At 36.8% G+C, this 17,957-nt stretch overlaps 2 protein-coding genes and 1 pseudogene across 2 annotated transcripts; all 3 read right to left on the bottom strand.

Annotated features, from left to right (window-relative positions):
- Positions 1-539: 539 nt before the first annotated feature.
- Positions 540-4,221, bottom strand: LOC125832277 (U2 small nuclear ribonucleoprotein A'). The gene is made up of 8 exons (XM_049511417.1): positions 3,994-4,221; positions 3,842-3,882; positions 3,627-3,756; positions 3,330-3,535; positions 2,082-2,252; positions 1,168-1,218; positions 862-1,035; positions 540-545 (listed from the first exon to the last, which is right to left on the bottom strand). Exons 1-8 carry the CDS (start codon positions 4,073-4,075, stop codon positions 540-542), a joined length of 861 nt encoding a protein of 286 aa, XP_049367374.1. The 5' UTR covers positions 4,076-4,221.
- Positions 4,222-5,358: 1,137 nt separating this feature from the next.
- Positions 5,359-13,540, bottom strand: LOC125832498 (protein FRIGIDA-like). The gene is made up of 3 exons (XM_049511653.1): positions 12,566-13,540; positions 6,493-6,668; positions 5,359-6,397 (listed from the first exon to the last, which is right to left on the bottom strand). Exons 1-3 carry the CDS (start codon positions 13,533-13,535, stop codon positions 5,546-5,548), a joined length of 1,998 nt encoding a protein of 665 aa, XP_049367610.1. The 5' UTR covers positions 13,536-13,540; the 3' UTR covers positions 5,359-5,545.
- A 774-nt stretch (positions 13,541-14,314) lies between these two features.
- Positions 14,315-17,218, bottom strand: LOC125832276 (uncharacterized; annotated as a pseudogene).
- Positions 17,219-17,957: the final 739 nt, after the last annotated feature.

Raw genomic sequence — 17,957 nt, 5'->3', positions numbered from 1 at the left:
AATTGTGAACATGAAGCTTCAACCAAGATGGCTTTGGTTGTCGATATTCTATCTATTAAGTTGCGGACATCACCAACTTTGACAGAATGACAATAAATGCCAACCCTTTGTTTTTGGGGTGTTCAGTACAACTTTTGACACTAATTCAGCTCGTCACCTGATGTTTGAAGCTATGATTTGATAAATTTAGCAGATATGTATAGACTTTCATTCAGTTCATCAGATGTAAGAGAATAAATAAAAAGACAAGGCTTACCAAACTTCTTTTTTTGTTTAATACAACTTTTGACACACTAATTCAGCTTGTCACCTGATGCTTTCAAGCTACGATTTGCTAAACTTGGCAGCTACTTAGTCTTTTAGAATCAAAATGCAAGAAAAGGTCTTAGTACACAGCAGAATACAATGGCTTCAGTTACATCGATTAACTAATCCCCTCACTTCAAAAAGAAGCGCTCCTCATACACGGATAACGGTGCATGACTGAATGTACTGGCTTTTGAATGTCTAACTCAATTACACATGATAACCCAAGGTGTCTACTCCTGAAAAAGAGAAGCAGGAAGTGGAAATCAGGTGACAAGACAATACAATGAAGTTTTCTGAAATACAGAGTGAGTCAAAAGGGCAATATACAATTAGACAAGTCTACTATCGCAATTAGGAACGGTTCTCATAACCCTGGCACAGTGCTCCAAATTTTAAGCATGCAACAGTTATGTAACTATGTTATAACCCCAATGATATTCTTCTTCTTGTAAGCTAATGCAAATATAAACCCAGCAAACTTAAACAAGAGGAAGTACAACATAAGAGAAGAGAAGACATAGTCATTAAATTTTTATTTAGAGTAATTTGTACCTGCTCCATATCTGTAGGACCATCAGGTTTCTGTTCAGGTACATTTTCCTCCGCCTTGTTAGCTTTATCATCGCTATCTGTTACCATCTTGTCTTCTTTGGCATCTTCTTTTTTAGCAGAAACATCATGATCACCAATATTTAAATCTGCAGGAAGCTGGCCCGACTTCAATGCCTGCACAATTTTACACATCATCATAAGTAACACAAAACATGCCAGAAAAAGAAAGGGAATCTGAGCAAAGTCTTCATAAGGGGGAAAATGACAAAAACACTAATTTCAGTAAATCAAAACTTTATGCATCACCTGTTCAAGTCTAGCCACCTCCTCAAGAGTTTGGGAATTCACAATGGCAGCCTGCACATGCAAAAAAAATACAATTAAGTCAACCAGCAAAAGGAAAAGACTGTTCTATTCATTTCTGGAGTGGTCTCTTTTACACAAATCCGTGACAGGAGAGGCGTTCAGCATGCTTCAATTTACCAGGTACAATTCCATAATTAGACCAAATTTACCATTAATGAGAAAGCTTAGTGCATTAAGCCCAATACGTATAAGCTCCTTCTAGCCTCTCTTTGGCAACGGTTCATTGACATGAGCAAGAAATTCAGTGGACATAGGGTGCTCCTATTAGCATAAAAAGCTACCTATTTGACTCTGACCGACAAGTCACTGCAAGAAATGTCTAAGAGTCTGATGACTTTTCTTTAAAAAAATGAAATATGTAGCCTCCATCCACAGAAGATACTGTGCTTCTATGATACAATATGTAGCTTTTCTTAATAATTGTTCTGCTCTATATAACCTATCATGAAGATAGCTTTTGTTAACCAGTGTCTTCTAAAAAATTATTTCATTTTATGTTTGGTTGTGTTGCTGAAACTAGTTGATTTGTAAGCTTTAGAAGGGCAGAAACTTGTTTCATCGATCTGAACAAGTGTTATTTTTTTTTGGTGGCGGTGGTGGTGATTGTCACTTGCAGCTGAAGGCTAGCCAAAAACACAAAACAGAAACATAAAGCAGATATTGAGTAGTTGACTTCTTGTGCAGAGACAGTGAATAGGTTGGTCCTATCCATATTTCATACGACGAACAGCCCTCATCATATAGACACACGTATCCAAACAATCTGTTCCACCATCCTAATTCTTTGAAAGCATCCGAGAAGAGGAAGAAAGAACGGGTAAAAAGAAACAGTAACTGATAACTGAATATTGTACCTTAATTGCTATTATTTGCTCAGGTGTTGGAGCAACTGGCTTAGATGCTTGAGCTTCCTTTGGTTCCTCAGCAGGCACCGCAACCTCAACAGGTACAGTCTTCACTGATTCCTTTTTGACCTGCTCTTCAGCTTCTTGTGATGCAAATAATTTACTTGCTTCCAATCTCTCCTATAGCAACAAAGTTAGATGTGACAGCTCAATATGCAGCAGTTTAAAGTACAAAAGCAAGGTTTGATTACCACACTTTAAGACAAACTTAAAGAACATGCCCTAGAAATTCTAGCATGAAGATAGAAACACCTAGTAACTATAGAACATCAGTGAATGAAGAGATGAGCAAGCATAGATTTTTGCTGGAGAAAATAGTTGTATGTTTATATAGAGAAGTTAAAGAGTGTATATTAGTAACATTATACATGCCGACATTGTGTGTCAAATCCCAAAATATCTCAAAAAAAAAACACTTAATCATTGGCAATCTCATAAAGCAAACAACAACAGATTAAATTCAAGACAAGCAAGCAAGACTGTTCTAATGATACATTTAAGTTTTGTAAAGAAATGGATCTTGGACCTAACTCAACCCCAAAAGCTAGCTCAAGAGGTGAGGATTGTCCAAGACTATATACCAATTTTGCCTACCACCACCGATGTGGGACTTAACAAGTTCTAGTAATAGTCATTGTACTTACATCTATATGTGGAGAGCTAGTCATGTCCTCTGCTTTAAGATAAATTACAAGCTTTTTAAAATGATAAATTTCATATTAAGAAGGCCAAATACATAGACAGCACTATTCAAGGAGACCTGCAATATGTTTCATTTAGGCACAACTTATCTTGAGGTTTGACCTGTTCAAGGAGGTAATGTCTATCATCTCCATTTCCATTTAAAATTCTAGCAAACAGATTTACAAGGTCTGTCATTCATCTATGTATGCAACTACTTCAGACAACATACCGAACACCTCCAACTTAATTGACGGAGCCTTTGCAAACAAAGAAGAAAAGGCTAGTAACCTTCTTCAAGATTGGGAACCCATTCAATGTTTCTTTTTTAATTCGACTGCAAGATATGTAATTAATTTTATACAATTTCTTGCATTTTGAGCAAATTCTGGATGGCACCTAGTTCAATCCAAATAGAAAGACAAAGTTAACTAAAACCACAAGCTGAACTACGAACATATTTGAAGAGTTCCAACATCATTTAATTGAAGGGGTGGAAGGAATGAGCAAACCAACCTTTTGTTTGACTTTCCTGAAATCCAGCAAACGCAAGGACTTCAACTTGTGAATGACATAAAGGCGATAATTTGGTCTCTTTGTGATATTGTTCTCAAGAAGACTAAGAAACTTCAGCTTTGGGAGAGACGCAAGCGGGTCAATTTCAACCAAATTCGTAAGTCTGTTGCTAGTAATAATCAAAGTATGCAATTTTGGCAGAAACTCTGCAACATCACGAAAAAAAAAAAAACGAACAAATGCCTCGTTAATAGACGTATGATTAAAGTGCAATACTTTAACTGTCTAATATCTCACCTCCAATGTTAGGGTTGATACGCGTAATTCTATTGTTGTTCATTAGTAAAGTTCCGAGTCGATTCAGATATGGAAAATTCTCGAGTTTAACAATCTCATTATCAGATAAATCAATCGTGTCAAACTGATCCTGTAACCAAAATATAAAACTTCAAAAACTACTTCCCGATAACTAAAAATCTTAAAGTTGAAAAATTAAAATAGAAAAAACTGACCTCGGTAGCACCTAAGTTCTCAATGACTGGAATCTTATTGCCTGTGCATAATAACATAGTAAAATGAAACATTAAGCTTCTCCATTCAAGAGTTATGCATAGAACTATGTATTGAAGTTGAAAACAGAAAATATTAGGGTTGAAGAAAAAACCTCGAAGATCTAACTCGCGTTCGCGAATGGCATTGAAGAAGTGAGGGCTTTTCCAAATCAGGTCCGCCGTTAACCTCACCATTTTTGTGTCACTTCTTCTCTTTTGCAGCTCTTAGTAGCCGATACAAGAAAAACCCCAAAGTGCATAAAGGTTTATGAAAGCCCGGTTCTGTATACCGGAGAAAAACTAGAGTACGTTTACGATATTGCCCTTGATCGGGCTACGTCTCGTTTGGCACTCCATTTTAATTCTCTCTGTTTCCGAAAAACTCAATTAAATAGTGTATTACTATATTCTATACTCCTTCTATTCTATAGTAATTGAATTTTTGATTTCTTTTCATTGTTCAAAATAATTGAATTGTGTAAAGTTCAAAATGGATGTTTGAACTTTTTTCATAATTGTCCTCTCATTATTGAAATTTTATATTTTATAGGAGAAAAATTACACTACTTACAAAGTTATATTTATGATTTCACAAAGAAAAATAGTGGAAAGTGATTTAAATTATGTACTTAAATTTTTCTTAATAGGTGTGCGTTGCCTCACAAATTTAATTAATAAATATGGAGTAGAGGGAGTACAATAATTTGTTCCAACCTTACTTTTCGTTATCTTACACCTACTTCAAAAGATATAGAAAGATTGTTATCTTATCGCTACTTTGAGAGAGATAGAAAGACGATTTTCAATTAATATTTCACTCAATAAAAATATATATCAAAGCAAATATCAAGAAAATCATGAAAAAAACATTTTGAAAAAAAAAAATAATTAATAAAAAATTGTGCAATAATCAAAGTACAAGTGACAATAGATAATAACATAACTGTGAGGACAAAAAACTATATAACAATACAACGACCTACTTATAAGGGAGGATAAGCAAGACAATGCTCTACACTACACTATCTATTAACCTTCTATCCTAGTGAATGTCCTCCAAAACCTCATATTTAAGGTCATATCCTCCAGCTCCAACGTCACTTTCTTCCACGGATATATAAAAATTGACTTTAGCTTTAGTACTCAGAACTAACAACGTCACACTAATTAAAATCCATTTCTCACATTTTACTAGAAGTTCTTATAATTTTTTTTTGCCAAACAGAATACCCCTTGTATGACCTACAGAATGAAGTTCTCCAAGTAAATTATTTTACAGCAAGTACAGCATCTTTTATGAAAACATTAATATCAATCACACCCATCAATTCTTCTATTTTTCATCTGATTACTTTACAAATGAGTCGATCTTTTAATACGAATAACGAGTCGAAGCTTTAACCTTCTGGATTGAAGCAAAAAGAGAATAAAAGGGGGAAAAGGGCAGAATGAGAGAAAAAAAACACTTGAGAAGCAGGTTTAAGTCATTTTGTCTAAAAGAGAGTTTTTAATTGAAGTCTTTCCAGACAAATGAATTTTGCTAGGTAGAGTTTAGACTTCACTATCTAAGCTTCAAAATTATCCCAGAAACTAAACATTTCAGCGCTCGTGTCTTGAGAGATTTTAGAGTAATTACTTCAAGACTGGCTACACTACAGAAGGGGATTAAGGTTGAAGGTAATGCCTACCCAAGGCGAAACTATCTGGTCCAGTGTACAAGTAGGACGAATGATGAGCAGAGGCAGCAGGTGGAACAACATCCACTGCTCGCAAGCCACTGCTCCTGTAGAGTTCACTTGTTGCAACAGTATCACCAAACTGATAGGGGTTAGATGCAGAGCTTCGGCCAGCAACATCAGTGGGTATGGCGTTTGGCAATCCCTTAGAGCCTTCCAAGTATGGTGGTGGCCTATAAGCATCACCAGGTTTGGTGTTTGGTAACCCTGTAGAACCTGCCAAGTACGGTGGTGGCCTATAAGCATCACCAGGTTTGGTGTTTGGCAACCCTGTAGAACCTGCCAAGTACGATGATGGCCCATAAGCATAGCTGTGGGAGAGCAGTCTGTCGTACACAGCTACATCACCATGCAGTCCATATAACTGACCAGTATGATGACTTCCTATTTGCATGGGTGTATTATCCACTAAAGTCCTTCCATGACCTCCAGGTCCATGCAATACTGATGGGGACAAACCAAACATGTGGCCAGCAGTTCCACCTTCTAACAAGGTTGTGTTGCTATCGATATGATTAACAACTCTTTCCTGTTGAAGCCGTGGATTTGGAAAATGTGACTGTTTCGCCTCTTTGTTGCTGATCATTCCAGATGACTCAGTTTCATCATTTTTTCTCTTTTGTACCATCTTCTTCTCACCTACTTCAATTTCTTTCTCCAAGCTCATTATTTGCTCATTGATTTTCCACCCGGGAAGAAGTTTTGAAAGATCAATATTATGGCGTCTTGAACATTTGATGACAGATCTAAGAGCAAACAAATGCTTCATTTTTGCTTCATGCTGTACAAAAAAAAAATGCACAGTAAGCTTGAGGAAATCAGCAGAGAAATCAGGGCAGGAGAGCTACCAGTATTGGAATAAAATTCAATAATTACCACAGTAGCAAGTGAGCCTTGCCACTTTCCCTTCATCTTCTTCAGTGGCTCTTTAGATTCTCGTAAAAATGTTGTCACAAGTTTCTGAGAGTTAAATCTGTCCTCCATTCGAAAAGTATAGGCAAAATCAACTGCCTCAATTTCCATCTTCTGATTCACCATCCCCTCTATTATTTCTGTCAGACACGCACAAACCAGTGTTAAGCAGGCAGATAGCAACTACATCAAGGTCAAATGTAATATTTTGGGGCAGAGACAAGGTATGAAAAACTACAAGAAGAATCATATTAAGAAATAATCACATAATAAGCTACATCTCTGAAACCACAAACAACGGAAACAAACAATCAGAAGTTGGATTGTAGTAGTCCCACAAAGTGGGCTCTGGGGAGAGTACAGTGCAAGCAGACCTGACCTCTACCTCAAAGGTAGAGCGGTTGTTCCCTCAGCTCAAGATAAAAACAGTCTAGAAAAAGAAGTAATAGAAACAACAGACAGTAATCAAACAACAAATAGTAGCAGAGCAATACTACAACAAAATGATACTATAATCAAACTACACGAAATCATGGAGAGGTGGGATGCATTTAATGATAACATTGGTTTCAAAGCTGGGGAAGGGAGTAAGGTTAGTTTTGGGGGAAAAAGTGGTGCGGAGGTTTGGTGCTTAAGGATGAATTCCCGGTATAGTATAGAGTCTCTTGCTAAAGGGAATTGTCTGTTCAACAAGTTAGGGGGACTCATAAGGATGGGACCTTATGGGATTTGAGATTTAGGAGAACTTTCCAAGATTGGGAGGTAAACCAAGTTTTGGAGATTGCTAGGTTTACTTCAAAAGCAATGTGAGCCAGTTGACAGACCCAACGCTTTGAGTTGGGAGTTGGGGAATAATAAAGTGTTCACGGTTAAGTCCTGCTATGAGAAGCTTATAATTAGGGGAGGATGGTTTTCTCTATGTCTCGATCTGGATACCGAAGTGCCGAGGAAGGTATGCATTTTCACGCGGTTAGCTACTAAAGGAGTGATTTTGATGACGGAGAATCTTAGGGAAAGAAAGGTTGTTGGCATGAGCTAATGTTTCCTTCGTAAAGAGACGGGTGAGAACGTGGACCATATTCTGTTACATAGCAATTTAGCCACGAGGTTATGGGAGGATATCTTTAGATGGTTTGGAGTTTATTGGGTTATGCCAAGAATCATTAAAGAGTTGATGCTCAGCTGGAAGAGTGGAGCTAGGAGAAGAAGGCACAAGGTTTGAAATGTTACTTCTCTTGCTTTGATGTGGGTCATTTGGAAATAGAAGAATAGGAGAGCTTTTGAAAGGGTGGAGATGAGCTTCACTCAATTGAGGAGTAGTCTCTGATCCCTTATTTTCTTTTGGAGCACCCATGTAGTTCCTATTTGTATAGAGGATTAGGTGTCTTTTGAAGAGAATCATAATTTTATAGGTTTCTCCTTTTTTTGGTAGATCACTTGTCTACGGCCAAGGGACCTTGTTATTATCAATGAAACCTTTTACCTGATTAAAAAAATGAGTATGACTACCAAAAACCAGGGGAGGACCCATGTAAGCCCTAGTGGGTGCTCGAGCACCCATTACTTCCGATGCGGGACGTGTGAATTTATATAAAGAAATGATAAGAGCTACTCAAATAATAAAGTGAGCAATGGAGACACAAAGAGGCATCGGGTGCTTTGGTTGAAAAAGGTATTTAATTCAATTGGATCTTTTTGATAAGAGATCGAATCCTGTATCCTACATTTAAGGCTTTTCAACAATTTTTCTTTTCCTTCCCTTTTTGCTTCTCTTTTTCTCCTCGCATTTATTTGATTCCTTTTCTAACTTTCTTTTTCTTTTCTTGTTTTCATTCCTAGTACTAGAATCTACTCCTTCGGTGCATTTTTACTTTTTCAATATTCCAAAAACAGATTCACTTTTACTTATCGGTTATAATATTTTATGAAAAGACAATTGATTATTTCTTGGTTTACCCTCAAAATTGATTACTTATTCCTCAAATTATTTGCAAGGACCTAAACCAATACATCAATTAATATGGGCAATATGGGAAAATACTCATATTAATCATTATTTCTTAAATGTGGTGCAAAATCCAAAGTGGGCAAGTAAAAGTGAACGGATGGAGTACCATCTTAAGCACTTATGACTTTTGTGGTAATTTTTCCTTTTCTTTTTGTTTTCTCTTATGAATTCTGAGACGAGACAATGTAATATAGTTTACAACAACAAACCCAATGTAATTCCATAGGTGGGGTCTGGGGAGGGTAGAGTGACCTTACCTACGTAGAGAAGGTTGAGAGGCGTAATATAGTTCAACATCATTTTTTGGAAAAAAAAAACATTTGTTTATTAACTTCGTAGATAAATCAATTTATGTTCAATTTAATACCAATTTTGTATTGAATAGTTATACACATGAGCGACTTTACACGTTAGAAATGGTGCACGACTTCACGTGAACCTGTGGTCTCTCCGTCAAACTAGGTATTAATTTTCTAAAATTGGAATAATATTATTTGTTGGGACTCATGCTACAAGAAGGCTAAATGGTGTAATTGGTTGGATGTTGAGTTACTTACCTAGAGGACTACAAATCAATTCTCACTTAACGCATTTTTTCCCTTCTTTATTTTGGTGGTGCATTCATGTTCTAAAATCCTAGATTCGCCTCTGGTTGTAAAATTAGTGTAATCAATGATAACTTTTTTTTTTTTTTTTTTTATCTTTATGACTGTGGTGTCCGGACCAGCTTTCTCGCACCTCAACTAATTTCACGGGATATCTGCCACCTCCCACCAACAAGTGTCAGGTACCTTTGTCCACCAAGGCTAGGGCAGATAGGAAGAACCACCTAGTGTTTTTTGTCTCCGCCGGGATTTGAACTTGAGACCTCGTGATTTTCAACCACTTCATTAACTACTAGGTCACACCCTTAGGTGCTCAATGATACTACTATTTATCTTTTTTCCAAAATAGGAAAACATTGAAAATAATTGTGAATAGAATGATAAAATGACAAGTAAGATTTATTATAGTTTACATTGAAATATTTTTAAGATTAGTTTAAAAGACAGTTCTGCACTTATACTTGGTACTTAGTAATTGTAGTGATGTACATTATTAGTCGAATATAAGATTTAAATTTGATGGGTTAAAAAACTATATTTTATTAATATAATTATTTTGTATCAAAAATGTAGGAATTAAGTTGAACTCATTGATTATATATATGTTATAATACTTCATGTGCTCGGAATGTAGCGAGCACCCATTGTAGTGATGAACATTATTAGTCGGACATAAGATTTAAATTTGTTGGGTTAAAAACTACTCCCTCTGCTTCAAAAAGAATGACCCAATTTCTTTTTTTGTCTATTTCAAAAAGAATGACCCCTTTCCTTTTTTGGCAACACTTTAACTTCAATTTTCCACGTGGTGTGTTTAAAGCCACAAGATTAAAGGGCATTTTGGTACATTTGACATAACTTTAATTTAGAACCATAAGACTAAAAAGACTTCTTTCTTTTCTTAAACTCAGTTCCAAGTCAAACTAGGTCATTCTTTTTTAAACGGAGGGAGTATATTTTTTAAGCTTAGTAACTTTGTATTATATCACAACCCATACATGGGTTGTACTGAAACCTTATATACATATGTACATCAACTATAGAGATAGTTTCATTTAAGTATACCTGGTTACACCAAAAACATAACAACACAATGCAATTTAGTTTAACCGTCTGCACATCATTCTCTATGCTCTCAAAACACCTAGAATTCCTCTCTTTCTAGGTTTACCACCATATAGCAACAAGAATAATTCTCCATCTATCTCTACTTTTAGCATATACTTTTGCTTCCTCCCCACTCTTCAGAGCCTCTAAGACTTTCCTGGGCATGGTCTAGGAGATGCCTTGAGACTTAGAAAATGGTTCAATGTCTCATATGTTTCCTTACAAAGAAAACATATTGAGTATAAGGTTATCCCTCTCTTCATCACATTGTTTTGAGTCAAAGCTACTTCTTTGGCCAATAACCAGATGAAACAAGATATTTTCATAAGATATCCTATTTTTCCAAATTTGCTACCAAGGCCAAATTAGATTATGATTACTAGGTTGGTCTATCTCCGGTAAGCTTTGTTAACTCTAAATACCCTTTTGTTGTTACTACTCCACCATAATATATCTTCCCCAATCTGAAGCCATTAAAGGTGTCCAGTAACATACAACAACTCCCATAATTTCCCGTCATTCATCTGCCTCCTAAAGGCAAAGTTCCACCTCTGTGGTGTTCATAGCTCTGGTATGGATCTTTGTTGGAACAAAGCTAGATTGAAAATATATGGGAATAAAGCTTCCAAATTGCTTTTTCCATGTCATTCATCCTTCCAAAACTTGGTCTTTCTTCCATTCACCACTTTTTTCTTTGAGTTGTTCTTCACCTCATCCTACATGTCTCTTATAGATCTCCATAAACTGACCCCAAATGGATTATATTTTATTTATATAATTATTTTGTATCAAAGATGTAGGACTAAGTTGGACCCATTGATTATATATATGTTATAATACGTCATGTGCTCGGAATGTAGCGGGCACCCATTACTTTAAAATTTTGGATCCGCCACTAATAACACCCACCACTAAATGTACTCCAACTATCTGCTAATATGGAAAGCAAAATAAATACAAACTAATCTCAATAGGTCTAAAAGAAGAAAAGAAGAGTAAAAGAAACATACAAGGGACTAAAAACCAGTGCTGTTTGAGCAGTATGATGTTTGAGTAACTAGTGAAAGTTTCCTATTGAGTAGGAGTAAGAGGAGGGAAGTTGGACAACAACTACCAAGGAAAAACTTTCATCATGCAAGTGGGCATATGAAGAAAGAGTCAAATATGACAAGTGGTGGGGAGATAATGCAGGTGAAGAAAAGCAGGTTGGATCTTGAAGAAGATATTTTGCGGAAGTTGGAAGTTTTGAAGTGTCGTTAATTTCATAAAGGTAGTTAGCTGAAGGATGAAAGCAGCTCATTTTTAAAATATTAAGGATGTTTTTTGTTCATAGAGATGCATGGAGGATGTAATTTAAGTTAGGGATATACTTCAAGGATGTTACGCAGAAGTTCTTTTTAAAAACCTTTAGAATCCTGCAAGAATAGAAAGGATTTCTTATGTTTTTTCGGTCACTTGTACATATTTCGGCATTTTCTTAGTGCTGCAATTTCAATGGAATTAGCATTTCTCCAAAAAGAAGTTCTTCTTCAAAGGTTCTATGCATGAGATCTTAGCCAGGAAAGATATGCATTAAAAGAATCATAGCTATATTCCTATACAAAAATATAATCATTACCATAGATTATGATTCATTGTGCACCGTGCACAAGAAGGATCTTAAGAATCTGAGAAGTTGTTATCCTCAAAGACCTACGTATGGTCCAAAAGTAATAGAAGATGGAGATTTTGATGCACACGCAACTGTTTGTGAAAATTTCAGAGGTGGTGTTAGGCAAGTTCCTAGGTGCAACCAAATAAAGATTGGCGTCTCAATTTGGATAAATGGGCAGGGTGGGAGCTCTTGGTGTCTTTTTGGGTATGATAAGGGAAAGAGAAAAGCCTTGAATCTAATGAGATGAATAAAAAGGGAAGGACAGTACCTGGAGAAAGCAAGCAACACAAAATAGTGCAAGACACCAGTCAACAAATAGGAAGGGAAAGTTCTAGTTTGGTAAGTATACTTTTTACAGAAGAACACACCAAGCAAGTACTGATGGTCTCCAAACTGCGAGCAGATCTGTTGTCCCTTCAAGTATGCAACGAGTAAAGTCCATCATAGTGTCAAAATTATTTGCATTTTTTAAAGGTTATCCGAAGTTAGGGAAGTTTTATTTACAGCAATACAACCAAATCTAACCACTTGTATCAGTGATCTTGTTCAATTAGACTAGTTAAAAGACACCAACTTCTTAAAAGCACGCCATCTCACATGAATAGGAAATGACAATCTATGTAAATGTAGCTTACAGACAAATTGAATTCATGAAAATAGGACCTGTAATCTTTGCCATGAAGACATTTGATCTCGTGAGGGCACCAGACATATTCTTCTTGAACGGACTTGCCAGAAGCAAATCCCTGATATCCTCATTTCTAAATTCTCCTGGAATCCCGAAACACCCAGTTAGCAATAGCAAACCCCGGGCATCCATATCATACGCCTTTCGTAAACCTCCTTCAGCAATCAACCTCTTTCTCCATGCTAAAGCTGCCTTCTCCGACTCTTCTTTCACCTCTTTCTCAAACTCAACTCCCTCGTCGATTCCCATCAACAAGAAGCAATCCAAAACCAATATAGAAGCCTTCCTTCCATTGACCACGGGTGAACCCTTAACATATGCCCTGCTCCATTGCAAATAAAACTTCCCAACACAATCCAATACAAGCCTTGCCGGATTGCGCGAGAGTTTCAATGCCTTAGGGACTTCCTCAAGCAGTACATTTATATCTGAGAGATGCGTTATCATGTACTTCCGCAGACCACGACCGTCCGTCCTTTCACAGATGCTTTCTAGCTCTGAACGAGTAGATTTTAGCTCTAAACAAGGGGATTTCACTTCCACTTCTTCTTCTTCAGAGGGATCGAATTCCGATGATGGTTCTGGTTCTTGTTCTGTTGCCGGTTCTGGTTCTGGGGCTGCGGCTGCCGCTGCGGGAAGTGAGGATACAGATAAAGGGATAGTACTAGTTGTATCTAGGGGTCGCATAGAGTCGATTAAAGTCCCGATGGAAACAACGTGTCGGTGTAATTCAGCAAAGCAGACCTGGAATGCGGAGAAAGCATCCGAGAGTTTGCTGAAATTGACAATTGAGTCATCATTTGTTGGTGGCTGCAGAAATTCAGATTGTTTGGTGATGATTTGCAGAGCATTTACTGTTTCTATGAGTTGCGATTGAGCTTCGACCGACGGCGATGGCCGTGACGGAGACGGTGCAGCGGTGGCACCATCTGCTGGTTCAACCATAGTACAAGTCGAAACGTACAGAATTGACACAGAGGAGAAAAATGAGAAAGCTTTTTCTTGCAATTCTCTATGAATTTTTATATTTATTTTATTTGGGCATTTTCGGAGTGAAAATTAATTAGGGTTAATTACAGTAACCTCCTTCTAACTTGACTCAATATCGAAAATTATCTCTAAATTTTAATAAAATTAAATATTTATCTCCCTGTACTATGAAAAATATACATTTTAATAAAATTAAATATTTATCTCCAGTATGAAAAATATACATTTACATCCTATGAGTATTTAAAAAGTAATGTGTAACAACAAATTTTTTTTGCAACTGAAGTCTAGCCAGAAAACACAGTACTTCACAAGTTCGTTTATTAGCCTGTTCTTCAGCTTCTAGCTCTTCTGCAACAAAAAAAAAAAAAGATCCGTCAGCTCAATATGCAGTTAGTAAGTAATTTTTGGGTGCTTCCCTTCCCACCTTCAACTCCAAATGAGAAAATATAGCATTTTGAGTGGTAAATCATAAAAGAAAATACAATACAAGTTTCAACGGAATGGAGTACAAAAGGAAGGTTTTATATACCAGAGAAATTAAATTTTTCCTAGTAGATTATAGACATTAATATGCTAAGCCTGAGACACAATTCTGTCCAGAGTTTTTAGTAACTAATAAACACAATTCTGAGACTGCCTTAACAGACCATATAGAAGTCACTTCTAGGTTGGGTTTACAGAAAAAAAAAAAGGGAAACTAAGGTAGACAGAAGTGACTGCCCAAGGTAAATCTATTTCGGCCGGTACAAGTTGGGTGAAGGATGAGCAGACGCAGCAGATGAAATGGTATCAACTGCCCGTAAGCCACTGCTCATGTGTAATTCACTTGCTGTGACAGTATCAGCAAACTGGTAGATATCAGATGCAGAGCTCCGGCCAGCAGCATCACCGGATATGGCGTTTGGCAATCTTGTAGAACCTTCCAAGTATGGTGGTGACCTATAAGCATCAGTATGCATGGTGTTTGGCAACCCCTTAGAGCCATCCAAGTACGATGATGGCCTATAAGCATAGCTGCATGAAGCCGGACTATCATACACGGCTGCATTCCCGCGCCGGCCATACATCTGAACAGTATGACTCCCTATTTGTCCTGGCGTACTATCAACTAGAGTCCCTCCATGACCTCCAGCATATGGACCTTCTTGCTGAACAACATCTGTGCCTGCTGATATACCTGCATGAATACCATCGGCACTTGCTGATATACCTGCTCCAGCTACACCCATGGCCACACCTCCCGCAGTTCCTACAAGTGAGACAGCAATATTTTCATGTATTGATCCTGCAGAAGGCCCACGCAATACTGATGAGGACACAGTATAACCATGAAGGTGGCCAGTAGTTCGACCTTCTGGCAAGGTGTTATTGTTATAGACATGAGCATCAACTCTTTGCTGTCGTAGCCATGGCAGAATACATGAGTGTTTTGCTTCTCTATTTCTGAACCTTCTTGACGACTCAGTTTCATCACTTTTTCTCTTTCGTGCCATATTCTTACCTATCTGCTTATCAAATCCACCAATTTCTTTCTCCAGGGCCATTATCTTCTCATTGATTTTCCACCCAGGAAGAAGTTTTGAAGGATCAATATCGTGGCATTTCAAACATTTGATGACAGATGTCAGATCAAACAAATGTTTCCTTTTTGCTTCATTCTGTACAACATAACAAAATGCATGGTTAACTTGAGGAGACCGGGAGAGAAATCAGAGAGGGGGGGCTATCAGTGCTGGAATGAAATTGAAGAATTACCACAGCAGCAAGTGAACCTTGTGATTTTTCGTTCCTTTTCTTCAATCTCTCTGGAGTCTAGTAAAAATGATGTCAAAAGTCTCCGAGGATTAAACCTGTCCTCAATTCCAAAAGTGTAGGCAATATGAACAGCATCAACTTCCAAATTTTGCTTCACCATCCCCTCAATTATTTCTGTTACAAATTTACATAAACCAGTGTTAAGTAGGCAGATAAATTACAGCAACTACGCGACAAGGTCAGATGCAATACTTGGGATAAAGAAAAGGTATGAAAAAATGCAAAATGGATCATATTAAGAGATAGATTACATAATAAGGCTTCATCTCTGAAACAACGAACAATGAAAACAAACATTGAAAGGCAGATTGTAAGTTTGTAACTTCCAAGCAGATACAAGGTTGAAAAGGGTCCTTGAATTGAACTTAAAGATTACCTAAATTGAAAAGTTACCCCAATGTTGACTGCTTGTTCCTGTCCATATCATTTTCTATTTTAATCATTCAAAAAGCTTAGTTCATTTTTCTCTCCAATAACGATACTGAGAGTTCCCCAAATACTTCAATTTTTCGTCATTCAAATTCAGACATTGAATATACCTCCATTCTGTATTTGTCCACCGAGTCTCAAGTAATATTAGCATGATCCTCCACCATGGCTAGATTAACAATTTTTAGCACCACCAGATTGTGATTTGGCGTATAAACCAGTCATGTTCACATAAAAGCACTTACTCACACTAATAAACAACTACTAGTGTTATTCAAACTGTATACAAACTTCTTTTACTTGTTTATATCAGAAAAAAGTGAGGCCATACTTTTAAATTCATTGAAATTAGCTCAATTGGTTGAGTGGCTTCTAATACATATCAAGAAACAAAAATGAAGCGAATGAAGGAACAACAAGAAACTGTGTACAAACTTTGAAATTAGCTCAATTGGTTGAGTAGCTTCTAAGACTTGCCAAGGAATGCATCCGAACCACCAAAAAAATGAGCATTAGATCATCCAGGATCACAAACTTTATAAGCATGATCCATCTGGTCAACTAGCAATAGTTCAATATAGTACTACTATTCGAGTCACCGCAAGATTAGAAAGGGGCATCCCTTTTGTTTTTCTGCTCGCTTGTACATATTTCATAATTTCAGCACTTCCTTAATGCTGCAATTTCATTACAACTATACCATTTCTCAACCAAGAAAAAATTTCTTTGTAAAAAGTTCTATGCATGAGATCTTAGACAGGAAAGATATGATTATAAGCGTGACAGCTATGTTCTTATACAAAAATTTAAAATCATGATTCATTGTGGGACAACAGTAGGAGGACCATAGAATATCTGGGAAGCTGTTGTCCTCAAAGACCTAAGGTATGGTCCAAAAGTACTAGCAGATGGGAATTCTGATGCTCAGACAACTATTTGTGAAAATATAAGAGGTGTTATTAGGCCAGTTACTCGGTGCTACCAAATAAAATAAAATAAAAATTGTCGTTTCAGGTTGGATAAATGAAAAGGGTGGGAGCTCTTAGTGTGTCCCAAGCATGATGAAGTACTCCCTCCTCACAATTTATGAGGCACAGTTGAATTTCGAAAGACAATTCCCAAGATGGTTCTGGCTTTGAGAGTGGTTCTGTGGCTGGGTTAGTGTCTGGCTTTGGGAATGGTTCTGTGGCTGGGGTTGGGGCGGGGGACACCGCGGCTGGCGGTAAAAGAGTACTGATATTAGTCGCAAGTCCGGGTATCACAGAGTGAATTATGGACCGAATGGAATTGATATGTTGGTTTAACTCAGTGAAGCAGCATTGCAAGGCTAAGAGGGAGTCGGAGAGTTTGCGGAGATTGGCAATTGAAGTTGCGGCATTATTTGCCATCATCGACGAAGGCGTAATGGACTTTCCGGTACTGGACTGTTTATCCACGGACGCTTCTTCCGGCAATCCTGGCTCCTCCATCGTCATTGTTTTTGTGTTGTATGGGAAGTTGAATGGTTCTTTCTGAGCGCAATGAAAACTGCTAATGAACCCCAAAACTACAGTGTCATTCGGTTTCTTTCTAAGAGAGTTAAATTTTTCATTTTGATACTCCTTCCTTTCATCCACTTTTAATTGTCATGGTTTCCTATATTTTTTTTTATCATATTGATATTGCAAAAAATTGCAATGTATAGTATTTTTCGTATAGTTTTTGAATTATTTAATTTTTTTATTTAAAATATCAAATTAATGTAATCTAATTTAACTTTGAAAATTAGTCAATTTGACTTTCTAAAAACGCAACATGACAAACAAAGTTGACAGAGGGAATAGTAACTTTCATTTTAGCAAAATAAATAATTATATATTTAAAATTATACTACAGTACTATAAGATATAAATTAAGAACTGAAAGTATATAAGCATGTAAGAAATATGGTAAACATTTGTTTGACATTGGGTACTTTTGTGTATTTTAATGGTCATATTTGGGTTTAAATATACCCATTAAATGGCTCTTCCAGTGAAGTTACTTTGTCTTCTTTTTTTGCCCCTTCTAAATTTATATATGGGTTAAAGATAAGCTTTCAAACAAATCATGTAAGTCCCTGTCTGGACAAACCAAATTCGTTCTACCTTG

The sequence above is a fragment of the Solanum verrucosum genome, unplaced genomic scaffold (assembly GCF_900185275.1).
Source record: "Solanum verrucosum unplaced genomic scaffold, falcon-dt-bn FXZP01000009.1, whole genome shotgun sequence".
Taxonomy (NCBI): domain Eukaryota; kingdom Viridiplantae; phylum Streptophyta; class Magnoliopsida; order Solanales; family Solanaceae; genus Solanum; species Solanum verrucosum.
Note: the sequence above shows the minus strand (reverse complement) of the source record. Positions and strands in the feature narration are given on the sequence as shown.

Coding starts and splice junctions, on each gene's coding strand:
- LOC125832277 (XM_049511417.1), bottom strand. CDS start 4,075: ATGGTGAGGTTAACGGCGGACCTGATTTGGAAAAGCCCTCACTTCTTC. Junction 3,883..3,993: donor ACGCGAGTTAGATCTTCGAG/GTTTTTTCTTCA, acceptor TATTATGCACAG/GCAATAAGATTCCAGTCATT. Junction 3,536..3,626: donor TATCAACCCTAACATTGGAG/GTGAGATATTAG, acceptor GTGATGTTGCAG/AGTTTCTGCCAAAATTGCAT.
- LOC125832498 (XM_049511653.1), bottom strand. CDS start 13,535: ATGGTTGAACCAGCAGATGGTGCCACCGCTGCACCGTCTCCGTCACGG. Junction 6,669..12,565: donor CTTCATGGCAAAGATTACAG/GTCCTATTTTCA, acceptor CGTGTCTGACAG/AAATAATAGAGGGGATGGTG. Junction 6,398..6,492: donor AAGGCTCACTTGCTACTGTG/GTAATTATTGAA, acceptor TTTTTTGTACAG/CATGAAGCAAAAATGAAGCA.